Below are 16372 nucleotides of genomic sequence, written 5' to 3'. Positions count from 1 at the left end.
TTTGGGTATAAATATCCCTCAAAATCTGTGCAATTTGTTTTTGGCCAACTATTCCCCGCTTTGCAAAACATTATTATCAGACATCTCTCAATGGGGCCAAAAAAGCATTTATCTTGGTTTGGTAGAATTGCAACAGTGAAAATGAATCTTCTCCCACGTTTTTTGTACATCAGTCAATGTGTTCCAATAGAGCTTCCTACATCTTTCCTCAAAACTCTTCAAAGTGCAATTAATACGTTTGTCTGGGGGGGCAGGCCACCTCGTCTCAAACGCACAATTCTTGTTCTCCCTAAAGAGCTGGGCGGTATGGGCCTCCCAGATCTTTTTAAATACCATTGATCCTCCCAGTTGAGCAGAGTAGTGGAATGGGCAAACTTTTCCTCTCCTAAGAAATGGGTTCAGATTGAGGGGGTAACAGCCGACTGCCCTACCCCTATATTAGGTTGACTGTCCTGAGAAGGTGAGGAGGAGTTGGGACAATCCAGTAATGTATGCTTCCATTAAATGTATGAGGAAAACACTGGCACCTGCGGGCCTGGCATCCTTTCCCGGTAAACTTACTCCGTTATCCCACAACGTCAACTTCCCAGCAGCTAATGACATCCCTTTTTTGACTGACTGGCCTAACGGGGATTGTCCCAGAGTTAAGGACTTTGTCTCCCAGAGTACGGTTAAGTCTCTGGTAGAAATGAATCAGCTGAGAGGAGACCGCTCTATGTCACAATGGCAGTATTTCCAGACGCGTCACTATTTGTTTTCCCTGAGAAATAAAATGGACTGGAGCAAGCCTCTCTCAACGTTTGAGGACTTGATTATGCAGGCTGGACCATACCAACATCTAGTGTCCCAGATCTATCAGCTTTTGCTTACTAACCCTATGGTATGGAAACTCACTTTCCAGGAAAAATGGGAAAGAGACTTAAACATTTCATTTGATGATGACCACTGGCAAAAACTAACTGTTCTTTGCCACAAAGGATCCATAAATGTCAATACACAGGAGATGGGGTACAAAATCCTCACTAGATGGTACAAAACACCGAAAACCATACACAAAATTTTCCCGACAACTCCGAATGTATGTTGGAGATGTAGATCCACAGATGGATCTTTATTACATATCTTCTGGTCATGTCCCAAAATGATCTCTTACTGGGAACAAACACATAAACTGATGGAGTAGATCACTTCTGATAAGATTGTTTTTGCACCTGGCACCATGCTGCTCCATGATACGACGGATTCCATCAGATCATATAAGAAATCGCTTAAAATCCACCTTATTAATGCAGCTAGGGCTTTGATACCAGTCTTCTGGAAAAAAACTGAGGCACCATCAATCAGAGATTAGCTTAAAAAAGTGGATTCTCTCAGGGTCATGGAGGGCATGGTCTCCCAGATTAAAGATATGGTCGAAAAACACACCTTCACATGGGCATTATGGGTAGATTTTCAATATTTGGATTAATGTAAACAGCTAATGATGAATCCCTAGACCCACCTCAGACCAAAACCTCCATTTTCTTTTCTCTTCTTTTTCTTTTCCCACTTTCCCCATACAGACTAGTGCTTCTATTTCGAGCATGTTGGTGGTATGGCCCTGGTCTCAGATTTGTTACCTGATTCTTTTGTTGATATTATCTCGGGTATCTGCTTTCTAACTCTCAAATGTTGCTACTTGCTATTTCAAGCAAACCCTGTATACATATATCCTTAGGTGTTCAGATGTATTGTTGACTTATTGCTGTATTCTGCATACTTTGTTTTATTGACTATTTAGTCAAATAGTTTTGTATCCTGTACCGCAAACTTTTTTAATAAACTTTAATAGTGTAAAAAAAAGTATAGGAAAGTGGAAAACAGGTCTGAAAAATGCTAGATCAGAGGGGTTTTCCTGGCGTTTTTGTTACAGAAGCTGTTCAGTAACAGCTTTACTGTAACAATATATGAAATCTGCTACACAAAAACGCTCCAAAAAACACTAGGCATGTTTAGAAAACGTCTCTAAACATGTCCAGAATCGCTCTGGAATCTGCTTCAAAAACCTCTAGCGTTTTGCAGATCTGCTAGAGGTTTTTGGTGTGCACTGGGCCTTTCTGTTGGGAAATGAGCACCAAAGTACACTGCACTGCACACACCGTCTACAGGACGATCTATGATGTGTTGTTTCAGAGATGATGCATCCCTGCAGAAAAATATATAATGCAGTGGCTGGATAGTGTACTGGTTGAGGGCTCTGCCTCTGACACGGGAGACCAGGGTTTAGATTTTGGCTATTCCTGTTCAGTAAGCCAGCACCAGTAAGGAGACCTTGGGTAAGACTCCCTAACACTGCTATTGTTTACTGAGCGTGCCCTAGTGGCTGCAGCTCTGGCATTTGCAGTGGCTGGTGTACTAGTTAAGGGCTCTGCCTCTGACACAGAAGACCTGGGTTTGGATCTTGGCTCTTCCTGTTCAGTAAGTCAGCATCTATTCTGTGAGGAGACCTTGGGCAAGACTCCCTAACACTGCTACTGCCTATAGCAGCCTTTCTCAACCTTTTTACCCTGGAGGAACCCTGCAAATACTTTTTGGATCTCAAGGAACCCCACCAAGCAATTTTTGAATCTCAAGGAACCCCTGGCATGGCCTTCAAAAGCTGGTGTGGCTGTTTGTCACTACCCTCTATTACAGTGCCATCAGTACCATGTCTCCATATTCTAGTGCTTTGTATTATGTGCTCATTATTATTCTGACCCCCCCATTAGTGCTTCTTTTTACAGTACCCCCTATTATAATGTGCCCTCTATCATCCTTCCCCCCAACCCCCAGGATGGAAAAAATGCCAAGGAACCCCTGCAGAGTGCTCAAGGAACCCTGGTTGAGAAAGCCTGGCCTATAGCGTGGGCTCTAGTGGCTGCAGCTCTGGCACTTTTAGTGAGCCAAGAAAAAAGCGTGATCTAAATATTTTGTGTCTTGTCTAATGAATTTCTTTCAAACAGCAACTAATAATTAAAGTATAACTCCAGCCATTTTATTTATTTCTCGATCCATCTTGGAGAGATCTGACCTCATTTTCTATCCTCAAATCAACAGAAATTAGAGATAAAGACCCAGTGAGAAGGCTTGCTTCAGTAACACCTCTAAACGTTTCAGTGTCCTCTTCCTATGGGAGATCTTGACAAGCTTCGTGTTGCATGTCTGAGACAGGAAGCCACCCCAACAAGGGCAGAAACAGCAGTGACAGCCTGGGTACAATCCAGAATGTACATAAAATTATGAGAAAAAAATGTAGACTGGAGTCCTATTCAGTCCTTTCCATGTCTGTTGTCCATAAACTTGATGCCACCACCAGGGGTTATAGTGGTGTTGACTAGACACAGTTAGAGCAGGTCAAATAACCATCCCTACAAGCTGCAGCTCTATCACAGATGATATTGTGTAGTTTTCCTTATCCCTACCTACACATACTGGGTAAATGACAGTCATTCTGGTATCAATGGACATGCACTACAGACAACTTGGCTAATGGAATCTTGCTTCCCACCAATACTATTCTCAGCACTCCCTTCAATGATTGATGACCGTCCACAACCCCCCTTCCATATCCCCCATTCTAAAATATATCTGCCAGTAGCTCCTGCTAGCATCACTATTATTGCATCTAAAGCATGCAGCTTGTACATTTCTATTTCCAAAGCTCTCTCTAAGAATAAGATAGATGCTTATATATGTGGAAAACTTAATCGCTAGATTACAGAGTTCCTCAGCAACCAACATCCCAGGAGTGGACTGACTGCCACAGGTGCAGATATTTCCACTAATCAGCTTTAGACCTTGTTCATCTTACTGCAACTCAGCAGCTAGAATGATGGATAGCGGACCCTGTACTTACTACTGCAGGCATTTTACTAGAATAGCTAATTGGCAGTGTGGGTAAAGGCTCATACACACATCAGACCATAGTCTTTGGTAAATGAAAGATCACAGACCAATTTTACCCCCTTCCATGTAGTATGAGAGCCATACCTACACAGTCTTTTCTATTGAGCTGAGCTCCCCATCAGATAGAAATCTTTGCAAGATGCTGCACACCCAGATGCTGTACACATGCAACAGAACAGTGTCTGCAAAAGATCTGTTCCTGCAAAAGATCCTTTCCTGCAAAATGTATTCATAGTCTATGAGATCTGCAGATCCTCATACACACCTTGTTTAACAGACATTCATCTGCAGATCAGATCCACCAGGATGGATTTTCAGATCTGCAGATGATTGTCTGATCTGCAGATGAATGTCAGCTAAACAAGGTGTGTATGATGATCTGCAGATCTCATAGACTATGAATGCAATTTGCAGGAACGGATCTTTTGCAGGAACAGATCTTTTGCAGACACTGATCTGTTGCATGTGTACAGCATCTGGGTGTGCAGCATCTTGCAAAGATTTCTATCTGATGGGGAGTTCAGCTCCATAGAAAAGACTGTGTAGGTGTGGCTCTCATACTACATGAAGGGTGGTAAGATTGGTCTGTGATCTTTAATTTTCCAAAGACTATAGTCTGATGTAGGGCCGGCCCTAGACTTTTTGCTGCCTGAGGCAAAATTAGAAAAAAATCGCCCCCCCCCCCCCCCCCGCCGAGCTGGAGGGGTAGCTGGCAGAAAGGGGGTATTGGGCCTAGCGGTGGGGAGGGGGGTCGGACCCCCCCTTCTTCGCCTGGGTCCCCCGATCTGCGCTCCTCCTCCAGCGTTAAGTACCAGCCTGCATATGATGAAGAGGCAACGGGCGGGGGAATCACTCACCTCTTCCGCGTTCCATCGTGCGCTCCACTGACGTCACTTACTACAAGGCCTTCCACTTACAATACAGTGGGCGGTGTTGCCGGAAGTGACGTCAGTGGAGCACACGATGGAACGTGGAAGAGGTGAGTGATTCCCCCGCCCGTTGCCTCTTCATCATATGCAGGCTAGTACTTAACGCTGGAGGAGGAGCGCAGTTCGGGGGACCCAGGCGAAGGAGGGAGGGTCCGACCCCCCTCCCCACCGCTAGGCCCAATACCCCCTTACTGCCAGCTACCCCTCCAGCTCGGCGGGCGGGCCCAGCATCCATGGACAGGCGGGTGCCGCCCCCCCAGATCTGCCGCCTGAGGCAAATGTTTCACCCCGCCTCATGAGCGGGCCGGCCCTCTGTGTATGAGCCTTAAGTGGTGAGCATCCTGACTTCCTGTTTGAAATCCTAGGTTTCTGATATTTCCAGAGTCTGCATGTTCTCCCTATGTTTGTTTGCATTTGTCCTGCAATAAGAATTATATACTGGTAACTTAATTAGCTTCACTAAACACAGGCCCTAAAATGAGAAAACAATATGAAACAGTGAACCTCTCCTGAGTGCATGCAGCTTGGCAGCAGTGTATGACATTGTTGTAATTGCCATAGACAGGGACAGATCTCCTTTCAGCACAGGACTCTGTGTGTGTATAGTGTGTAGCTGATTCGTTCGCAGACGACTGCTAGTGGTGGCTGAGTTTTACAAGACGTGGTTAAGGGTGACAGCTTTGTTTTACCTGTAAAGAAGGCTGCCCCTCCTCTCAGTTTGATTGAAAACCACCAGGTCCTATTTCTAATGGCTGTCACTGGGCCAGTTCCTGACAGTTGGTGCCGCTAGTAGCAAAATATCGGTAATTTAGTTTACCAAAATTGTATGAATGCAGTACCCAGCACCTATTCTCACTTGAAGGAGATGTCTAACCGTACCATTCCCCCCCCCCCCCCAATCAAATGCCTAAACCCCTATAAGTACCTAAAGTGCCAACTCTCCCCCATTCTGAAGCGTTTAAACTTCCCACCTAATGCCTAAATGCTGCCTCCCCCCCCCCCCATGTGCTTAACAGCATGGTGGGCAGCACAGTGGTATAGTGATTAGCACTCTTGGCTTGCAGCGCTGTGTCCCGGCTCGATTCCCAGCCGGGGTACCATCTACACTGAGTTTGTATGTTCTCCCTGTGTCTGTGTGGGTTTCTTCCAGGCACTCCGTTTTTCTCCCACATCCCTAAAACATGCAGATAAATCAAATGGCTTGTCCCTAAATTGGCCCTAGACTACAATACATTCATAGACATAAGACTATGATAGGGATTAGATTGTGAGCTCCTCTGAAGGACAGTTAAGTGACAAGTCAATATACTTTGTACAGTGCTGCGGAAGATGTTGGTGCTATATAAATACTAAATACTAATAATAACCTTAACCTCCCAACCGAAGTGTCTAAAACTATGCTTGTAGCCTTGGTGCCTAAACGACCGATATCAGCTACTAGCCACATCAGGCGCCCAACTCACCAATTGGGTGCCCGATTACCGATAAATAACACAGGTGTCTATTAGATGCCTGACAGTCGTGGTGCCTAATTAAGCTGATCCACTCCGAACTAGTGATGTACATTGTGCAATGCTAGTCTGTAAAAACATAAATGTCTTAAGCTCCGTCTACACGGAGCGATGTTACAACAATGTTACTTATCAATCGAGCCGCTGATGCGGCTCGATTAATAAGATCCGTCAGGTCGGATTTCGCCACCACTGATTCCCTGCTCGTTCCCCACGAGGGGACAATGGCAGGGAATCGAGCGGAAGATAAGCGGCGCCGACGGGGGATCGAATCCGACGCACGCGCGGGCGAGCGGGTACGCGGCGGGTACGCGCAGGAATGCGGAAGAGGCGATCTGGCGGCTAATCGAGCCGCCGGATCGCCTCGTGTAGATGGGGCTTTATATTTTTGTTTTGTTTTGTTTTAAAAAAAAAAGAAGATCATGGCCACATTTCAAAACAGCATGCTAGGGGTCATAAAAGTAATGTTTTGAGATGAGAAAGAGGGACTCTTACCCACGCCCCTGCCACACCCCTGATCACGCCCCTATCACAACCCTAGTCACGCATACCATAGAGATTTCATAAGAAAAATATGTTGTTTTATAATTCAAACCACACTGGTCCTTTCTATCCTGGCTCATTTTCCTTCAAATTAACATTTTTAAATTAGTAAGATATTAATTTAAAGGATGGGAATAAAGTTTAGAGTCAAACAAACACATTTTTAGTAGAGAAATATATAGATTTACATAGAAAGATGGACAAATGAGGATGAAAGAGGGAAAGGGCTCCTAAAGAGGGACTGTCCCTCCGAAAGAGGGACAGTTGGGAGCTATGCCGATCATTTAGTTGTATGGAATACCTACCAGCCCATGGCACTGGACATAAACAATGATGTCTACATTGAGCCTTCTGAGTACAATAATAGGAGCATTAGTTTATAATCTGCAGACAGAAGCTCTCCGTCAGTCTGAATGCCCAGCATGTAATTACCCTGGATGTGTAACAATACATGATGGTACAATGGATGAAATAAGAGCAGAGATAGGGGACATTTCTCTCAGTACATACCTAGCGGCACTTCCTCACCCGGCGGATGGCAGCTGCAAAGTGTGTGCCCCAGTATCGCCAGTTCTACTACTATCCAATCACGGCTCACAGTCATTCATACAGCGTCACTAGCATGGAGCAGGACCCAATGGGAGAGAGCGCTAGCAAGAAGCCACGCCTCCTCTGCATCTGTCAGCACAGCAGCCACCGCGGTGACAGAGGATGCAGGGCTGGGAGGAGCCACGTGATCAGTAGGCATCCTGTCTGCTATTATGAAGTGCTGCAGATGCGTAGCGCAATGATACGGTGATACTCATATAAATAATGGTAATGTTCATTGAAGAATCATTGCCTGGAGGAGCTCATCCTGCGTGTGACTGCAGCGTGACTACGTACTGTGTTTAGTAGTAGTGTGTGGCAGCAACCATTAGTACAAGGAGAAGAATGTAGGGTTAAGTAATGCCCATTGTTGGCTGAGCTTTACAAGCTTATGAGACAGCTCAGGTCTCTTCTACGAGCATGCTGTATTTTATAGAACTTAGTCATGCACAGAATTAGTACTAAAGAATAGAGATCACATTTAAATCCCATGTGTGTAGCCTTGTTTTATATTAAAAGCTCTCTCCATATAGTCATGTAAGTGCAGTTTTTTCATTCATTTCTAATCAAGATCATCTTGATCTCTAAAGAATCCAGGCAACATTTATTCAGTCACTTGGAAAATCAGTTTGATTGTTATGAATAAAGTGACCTGAAATATTTTTGGGGGTTGGTTTGTTTGTTTTTGCGACCCTTACATATCTCCCATGAGTTATTTTTTTGGATAGCACCAGAGTTCCTTTTCATTCCTTTGTTTATTTTTCATGCACAGGCAATACAATTCCAACATTGTTTTCCTGTCTGAGAGCTTGAGAAAATGTATTGAGGTAAATTAACTTTTTAATGTTTCAATGATGAAGAAAAATGCATGTAATGATGTCTATTTGCTTCAGCGCTTTAGCTTGGGGAGGAGATATACTAAAGTGTTACCCAGAATTGTAGCAGGGGATTCGTGATCAGACTTCTCTCTCCCAGCGAGGTACACTATCTATCTACACTATCTATCTATCTATCTATCTATCTATCTATCTATCTATCTATCTATCTATCTATCTATCTATCTATCTATCTATCTATCTCTATTTATCTATCTATCTACATTGCAATAAACACATTTGCTAAAACACTAATCAAAACCCCAACATGTCTCACCACCAGGGGAGCGGTTGCTATACAAAAGGCAGTGCTAGTGCATTACAGTCAGTGGCGTAGCTAAGGAGCTGTGGGCCCCGATGCAATTTTTTACAATGGAGCCCCCAAGCACTCTATACATAACAATTGATACGGCGCACCAAAATCTGCCAATGGCAACTACAGTGTCTGAGGTGCAAGAAGGGGATGAGGAACAGTTTGTTAATGATTACTACTATTCAAAGTATCTATAGAAGTCAATTATTATGAGTACAGGACCAATAGAGAGCTAATACTGTAGTTGAGGGAAGGCCCTTCGGGGCCCCTCTGGCCCAAGGGCTCCGATGCGGTTGCAACCTTTGCAACCCCTATTGCTACGGCCCTGATTACGGTACATGATAACATCATTACAATGTAGGCAGCACGTATAGTGCCACTAGCCGTTCAAGCTGTTACTTTGTGGGCTACATGTATAATGATGTTATAATGTACAAGTCTTCTGTGTGTAATGCTCTAGCAGTTTAGCACTGTCTTTTGCACAGCACCCCTGACAAAGCCTCCTCTGGTGAAACATGTAGAGTTTGTGTGTTTTAGCAAAAGTGTTTATTGTAATATAGGTAGTCTACCTAGCTGGGAGAGGGTAGTTCACCTGCTTCGATTCTAGTTAACATTTAAAGAAGAACTACAGGGAAAATAACATAATGAATAAAATTGCTTTTTGTTCACACTATTAATTTATAGATTATTTAGTAAGTGTTTGCCCATCGCAAAATCTCTCTGATTTACATTCTGAAATGTATAACTGGTGGGGACATCTTTAGTTCTGCCAGGTGATCTGTACAGAATGTTCGTTTCTGAGAGTTCTATGCACAGAGGGAGATACTGTGTGCTTGGCAGCTGGAAAAAGCCATTATTTCCCATAATGCGACGAGGTTCACAGACAACAAACTGTTAGGACCTGGGTCATGACATCACACTGTGGGAGGGGTTTCACCACAATATCAGCCAACGGTAATGATTCTTACCATTCTGCGCTGTTACCTTGACAAAGGGGACCCCCCCAGGGGCCCGAAACGATTCGTTGGTTATGGAATGGATATATGTCACAATTGCTGAATAAACCAGGAATTGGTCACATTTCAGTGTGCGGATCAATTGGATTGTTCATCGACATGACAAAGACGCAAACTGATATACAGATACTATTACATCTCTCTTTCTACTTGCCACGCCACAGTAGATAGTCATACAGAAAGTGCAGGAACTCAATCATCAGACATAGTAAATGTCTGATGTCATGCCGCTCCCACATTATGGAACTCCTTACCTGAGCAGATCAGGACAGCTCCATCTCTGGACGTGTTTAAATCCAGACTGAAAACCCAGCTGTTCAGTTTAGTATTTGCAGAAATATAATTTTTGTTGTGTTAATACTTTATCCTACAACCAATTACTGAATCTAAGAGAGCCAAAGTGCTTTGAGTCCTATAGGAGAAAAGCGCTATAGAAATGTTATTGTTAATGTTGTTATTGTTAAATGTGGTCAAAAAGGAATAAGGGGAGAATAGAATTAATGAACTCATCCACCAAATCAACTTCATACAGGGTATGGATAGTTTTATATTGCCAATCCAGGAGAAATACGGGCCTGTACACACTGAAAATCGCCAACCGCAATAGCAAACGCAGTACGATGCCATTGCTTTTTTTAATCAAAATTCTACTTGCGATTTCTGAGGCTATCTTTTCCAGGTTTCCTGACTGTTTTTCTAAAAAGCGCAATGAAAATCGCATGTATTTAATTTTTTCATGCTTTTTTTTAAGCGCGGCACTTAAAAAGTGCAGCAGTCACTGCAAATGCATTTTTCTAAAAACGCATCGCACCACTGTTTACAGGTCATCGCGATTTCCATGATTTTTCAAAAGACCTTGTGATTAAAAAAATGCATGCGGTTTTAAAAACGCAGCGCAACGCAACCAGTGTGTACAGGCCTTAGAGCAGTTTCAAGCTATTCATATCCAGTATGTCAGAAAGAAATCAGGCCTCTATCAACCCCTAGGCCTTTCTGACACCAACTCAGCCTCACTCCCTGCACAACATTATAGGCAAATGTTGGCTTTTTTGAGGGAGCGGAGAGTGAGATCCTCCTTTTCCCTACACAAATCATGCGCTTCTCAACTCTAACCAACCCCCCCCCCCATGCAGCAGTCGGGTCTCCAAATGGAGGATCCAGTCGCCATTGCCACTCACACTCAGTGCAGCTGCCTGGTGTATTGAAGGAGAGTGGGGCAGAAACAGGTATGGGAAGCCCATCAGATCAGTGAAATGTGTTCATTTTCTAAATGATCTTTTTGAGAATGCCAGTGCTGTGAAATATCAAAATAACTTTATTTTCTTTTCCAGATAACACAATTACTGAATGCTGGATGATAGCCAACATCGTGTCAGTAGGATGAAGCCTGACTCCCTTTCTGAATAGCTACTAACCTTGCTGTTGTGCTTATCCTCTGTCTCTACCACATTCTGAATGACTAACCCAGAAAACTTGCAGCAGCACAGGGCATCAGTGAACGTCTTGTATATCTGCGCTAGCTGATTTTGCAGAGGTACAATACATAGGATCACCCTGAGGAAATGATGCTGTGTGCTGGTTATAGCACTGCTGCTGCTATCTCAGACAACAGTCCTGCTTTCATAGGGAATGGGTGAGGATGACTCCAGAAATGGAACTATTTAATTCATATATCTGTAAACTCTTGTCAGGTATGAATACATTTTATCATGTAAGATAAGCCAGACTGAGTATCTGTGTAACCTTTCTGTGTACTGTCTATCACATTGATCTGAAGTCCAAGGCTGCTTTAGGATAATAAAATGCACTGCTAGATGGAATAACATGAAGTCACCATTTATAGTGGTTTTTGCACAATAGCAAAATGAAGGCAGGGCTGGCACTTCCATAGAGGCAAAGGGGGCAATTGCCCCAGGGCCCCTGTATCTATAGGGGCCCCCCACGTGTCCCCCTTCACCTCGGATGGCTGCCAGCCAGATACCCCATGTGCTCCCCTGCTGTGGCTGCCGACCAGATCTCCCCTTGCTCGCTTCACCCCCTGCGCACGGACTGTTCCCCCGCAGTGTAGCAAAGGCAATGAGAGATACACACACTTACCTCCTGAACAATCCAGGCGATGCAGCTCCTGTCTGTCTTCAAACGGAGAAGCAGGAAGTGAGGGACAGAGTAACTACAGAGCAGACAGCCTGGAGCTGCATCGTTCAGGAGGTGAGTGTGTGTATCTACCACTGCCTTTACTACACTGCGGCGGGGTGGGGTTGGGGAGAACATTGCGCGTGTGTGTGTCTGGGGGCCAGAAGTGAGCGAGGGGGTAGATTTGGCCGGAGGCAGCCACAGCGGGAGGATTTAGGCTTTCAGTGGGGGAAAGGGGGCCCCAGGTTACTTTTGTCCCGAGGCTCCATTGTAGCTAGAACCGGCACTGAATGAAGGGCCCATAAACAGAGCTTTGCAGAAAGGCCCGGGTCCTTCCATACACTGTTTACAGATTTCCAATATACTTAAAGGGGCACTATAGCGAAAAAAATGTAAATTTAAAATATGTGCAAACATAGACAAATAAGAAGTGTGTTTTTTTCCAGAGTAAAATAATGTTGCGGTCACTTACAGTAGGTAGTAGAAATCTGACAGAAGTGACAGGTTTTGGACTAGTGTATCTCTTCATGGGGGGATCCTCAGGGATTTATTTTCAAAAGCCCTTAGTGAATGGCAGTTGCTCTGTTCAACTGACAAAAAACTGTGTAGCGAGCAGGGAGGCTGGCCAGCATCATTGTTTAAATGCTTTTTAGGGAATATCTTTATAAAGAAAAAAAGCCTTGCTGAGAATTCCCTATGAAGAGATGGACTAGTCCAAAACCTGTCACTTCTGTCAGATTTCTACTACCTACTGTAAGTGATAGCAACATAGGAGAAAAGTGATTTATGGCTCATTTTACTCTGAAAAAATGTACTTCTTATTTGTCTATGTTTGCACATATTTTAAATTTTAAAATCTTTCGACATAGTGCCCCATTAACCATGACAATTATTAAAAATGTATCAAACAACAGCCTTGCACTGTTTGATACAGTGCAACGTAATGGGCCACTGCTCCTCTGACATGTCCAATCGACCAAACTTTTCCTTCCTGTGGTAATTTAAGTTTGTTTTTTTTTGCTGGCAATCAATAAAAATGATGTTCAATGCGTTGCTCTATATTTTTCTTGCAGATTCGATTCGAGTGATTGAATCTGCCAGGGAAAATTGATGCTTCTATGGACTGCTTTAGTTTAAGCAACAGATTATCTTTGAATACAGGTTGGTGTCAGGAGGCATCAGCCCTGTGAACTATGGTAATACCTCACTGATGTGTCCATGATCATTTCTGATCAGGCAAGTACGTCTGTGTGAGGAGATCCAAGGTATAGATGTGTTATCCAAACAAATTCGGTGGAATGAATAAACCAATAATGCAAAAAATAATACACAGGTGCTCAACTGACGTTAAAAACTGGACTTTAAATACTGTAACAACCTTTATTGTAAATTCCATGACAAATTGAATGGGCTTAAAGGACAAGTGACGTGAGAAGAATATGGAGGCTGCCATATTTTTTTCCTTTTAAACAATAACAGTTGCCTGGCAGCCCTGCTGGTCTATTTGGTTGCAGTAGTGTCTGAATAACACCAGAAACAAGCATTATTGTCAGATCTGACAATAATGTTAGAAACACCTGATCTGTTGCATGCTTGTTTGGGGTCTATGGCTAAAAGTATTAGAGGCAGAGGATTAGCATGACAGTCAGTAGCCAATCAGTTCCTGATACCCCCTTTCCCATGAGAAATCTTTACCTTTTCTTGAATAGATCATCAGGGACATCTGTATGGCTGATGTTGTGGTGAAACCCCTCCCACGGTGTGATGTCAGCACCTAGGTACTGACGTCACACAGTGGGAGCCTAGTTGTATTGAGGAAAAAACATTTTTTTTCCAACTGCCAAGCAACCAGTATCTCCTGCTGTGCAGATGTATATCTGTAAAAAAAAATCAACCTTTTAGCTTTTGTTAGGGGGTGTGGTTATAAATAATGGTAGTTGGTGTTCTCTGTTTTTTGTTTTCATGTCTGCCAGTAGTAAAGATGATTACGTGCAGCCTGATTGCGGATCAAACAATATGAGTGAATTACATGGTGAATATCCATCATTTGTTGATCTCTCTTCTTTTTTTTAACATCTCACTTTGCAATGTATTGATTTATTTTTTCCCCTTTTTACTGTAGTTCCTCTTTAAGCCCTACAAAATCTTCCCTCCCCTAAAAACATTAATTGATCAAGCCACAGGTCTGTTTACGTCTCCTCAGCTTCACTGCATACACTGTTAAAGTGAACCTAAAGTCAGGAAGAAAAAATGACTTTAACTCACCTGGGGCTTCCCTCAGCCCCCTGAAGCTGATCGGTGCCCACGCTGACTCCATCAGATGTCCCTGGACCGGCCGGCGGCGACTTCCGGTTTCGCCGTCACCGCTCCGACAGGCTGGGAACGCGAATGATTCTTTGTGTTCCCAGCCAGAATAGCGCCCCCTATGCTGCTATTGCGGCCTCCCTTGCTGCAATAGCAGCATAGGGGGCGATATTCTGGCTGGGAACGCGAAGAATCACTCGCGTTCCCAGCCTGTCGGCCGGTGACGGCGAAACCGGAAGTCGCCGCCGGGCCGGTCCAGGGACATCTGATGGAGTCAGCGTGGGCACCGATCAGCTTCAGGGGGCTGAGGGAAGCCCCAGGTGAGTTAAAGTCATTTTTTCTTCCTGACTTTAGGTTCACTTTAACAACTTTATCATTTGCACACACCATACAGGGCCGGCCAGCACACAAACCACATCGGGGGGCCCCAATTTATGTACTGCATAAATGCTAGCCTTCAGAACATGTGATGCAGCGCAATTTAAATTTCAGGATTGATTTCACCAATGCCATGCTGTAGTCCCAACTCATGCCATATACTGTCAGGACTACCGGGTGGTGAATCCAGCCATGAGCGCCGACAACGCGGTGCAGTCCCAGCTTACACCGTCTTCAACCTGCATTCACAGGGTGTTTGTCCATCCATGTGCACCAAATCAAGCTCCCGCACCCCTCTGGTAGGCTTTGCATTGCTACGCTGTGAGATATTTCCGCCTTTCTGCAGCTGCCGCCAGCAATCAGACCCGCCGTCCAATCGGTTCACAGCCTCTTCTCCGCCTACATGTTTCGCTTGATGACTCAAGCTTTCTCAAGGCACATTAAGGAATGATGCTCATCTAGGGGAGGGGCTATTCATGCAAAAGTGAAGTGTCCGGCACCTAATCACACTTATAAATGAGTTACCTTGTGTAATGATCCGCTCAGCTGGATGCACTGGCAGACAGCTGTTTGACCATTCCTCTAGTCTGTGGGCTGCAGGTCTCTGCAAGAGAGACCTGTCTTTCCATTACAAGTTTCTGGTCTGTTCTGCTGCTGAGGAATTTGCATAAACTCGTTATGCAAATCCCCTACCTGCCTCCTTTGATGACTGGCAGTATAAAGAGCTATGTTTCCCAGAGTCCTTTGTGGGTCATAAGGGTTAGTCCTGTGGAACACTCTTGGAGTGTCAGCCTTGCTCATTGTTTGAAGATTAGTTTAGAGTAATTCCTAGAACTGCACTAGGCAGATTCCCTAGTGCAGTTAGGATTGCATATCTGTTTTGTTTGTCTGTTGTGATTGTTCTGTCCCAGCGGTGGTTGACAGGAAGTCATTCTGATCTTTGTTCTTGGAGTATAGCTGGAGCAGCGGTTGCTACCAGCTATCTCCTCTAATCTGTCTTGCCTGGATCGCACTCGCCTTGCGCTAGTGCTGTGGATCCGACTCTCTCACTTATTCCTGTTTTCGTGTATCTGTCTTGTTTGCTACGAAGGCTTGCTGGAGGCTCGGTGAGGTAACCGTTAAGCAAACGCTCGCGTCCTCTGTTTCATGTTTGTCTGTCGGTGGTTAGTTAGGTGTGCTCGTCTCTGTTGTGCTTAACACGCGGAGACCGCGCATAAACGCGTGCACTGTTGCGAATGAGTGCGGTGTTCGCGTTTAGCTAGCGATTGTTATTTTCCTTATCTTCTCATTGTATGATTTGCTGTGCCTTTGCTACTCTCGTGCCCTGCCTTGCTGTAGCCTTGTTTTACCTCTGGCAATCGCCTCTTTCGCGATTGCGTTCCTACTTCATATCTGCTGTTGTGTATGTACCATCGCGGGTTGGCGACTAGTTTGGTGCACACACATACAATCTGTCCCTGTGCTCATTCTCTTTCACAATCGCTTCTCTTGCGATTGCGTTCTCACTTGGTTTCCTTTGTTGTGTGTCCGCCGTCGCAGGGTGGCGGCTAGATTGGTGGACATACATACATTCCTCATCTGTGCTTATTCAGTCTTGTGTCGCTGTTAGCAATCGCCATCTCTGGCGATTGCCTTCTCTCCTCTTCTTCATGGTTGTGTATGCACTGTCGCGGGTTGGCGACTAGATTGGTGCACACACATACCCTCTGTCGCTTTGCTCTCTCTCCTTCAGGGCTATCTTGCCCTGCGTTTCTTCCCTTCGTGCAATTCCTGTCTGGCGTGTGTGGTAGGGCAGAGGAGCCGTTCCTCTGCACTTCACAGCTCCATCTGCCGACAGGAATTTCCCTCTACAGGTGCA

The 16372-nt window shown here is 44.6% G+C and overlaps 1 protein-coding gene and 1 long non-coding RNA gene across 4 annotated transcripts in view; one reads left to right on the top strand and one right to left on the bottom strand.

Moving 5' to 3' along the window:
- Window positions 1-12388, bottom strand: part of STARD4 (StAR related lipid transfer domain containing 4) — a 30261-nt gene extending 17873 nt beyond the window's left edge. The window contains exon 1 of one of the 2 annotated variants that reach the window (XM_068271683.1): window positions 12305-12388. In XM_068271683.1, the coding sequence (XP_068127784.1) occupies window positions 12305-12361 (57 nt within the window). In that variant the 5' untranslated portion in view covers window positions 12362-12388. Of the gene's footprint in view, window positions 1-7417; window positions 7468-12304 lie in introns of those variants that run through there. The other variant, XM_068271684.1, reaches the window with a different exon arrangement.
- On the top strand, window positions 7653-13048 carry LOC137557280 (uncharacterized). Of its 2 annotated transcripts, none has more exons than XR_011029549.1 (3): window positions 7653-7723; window positions 11031-11233; window positions 12906-13048. It is a non-coding gene; the product is annotated as an uncharacterized lncRNA (long non-coding RNA). The 2 variants fall into 2 exon arrangements; XR_011029550.1 differs by having other exon boundaries at window positions 11031-11332.
- The last annotated feature ends 3324 nt before the right edge of the window (window positions 13049-16372 follow it).

Source organism: Hyperolius riggenbachi, chromosome 1 (genome assembly GCF_040937935.1).
Source record: "Hyperolius riggenbachi isolate aHypRig1 chromosome 1, aHypRig1.pri, whole genome shotgun sequence".
Taxonomy (NCBI): Eukaryota; Metazoa; Chordata; class Amphibia; order Anura; family Hyperoliidae; genus Hyperolius; species Hyperolius riggenbachi.
The sequence above is the reverse complement of the archived record's forward strand: the minus strand, read 5'-3'. Positions and strand labels throughout refer to the sequence as shown.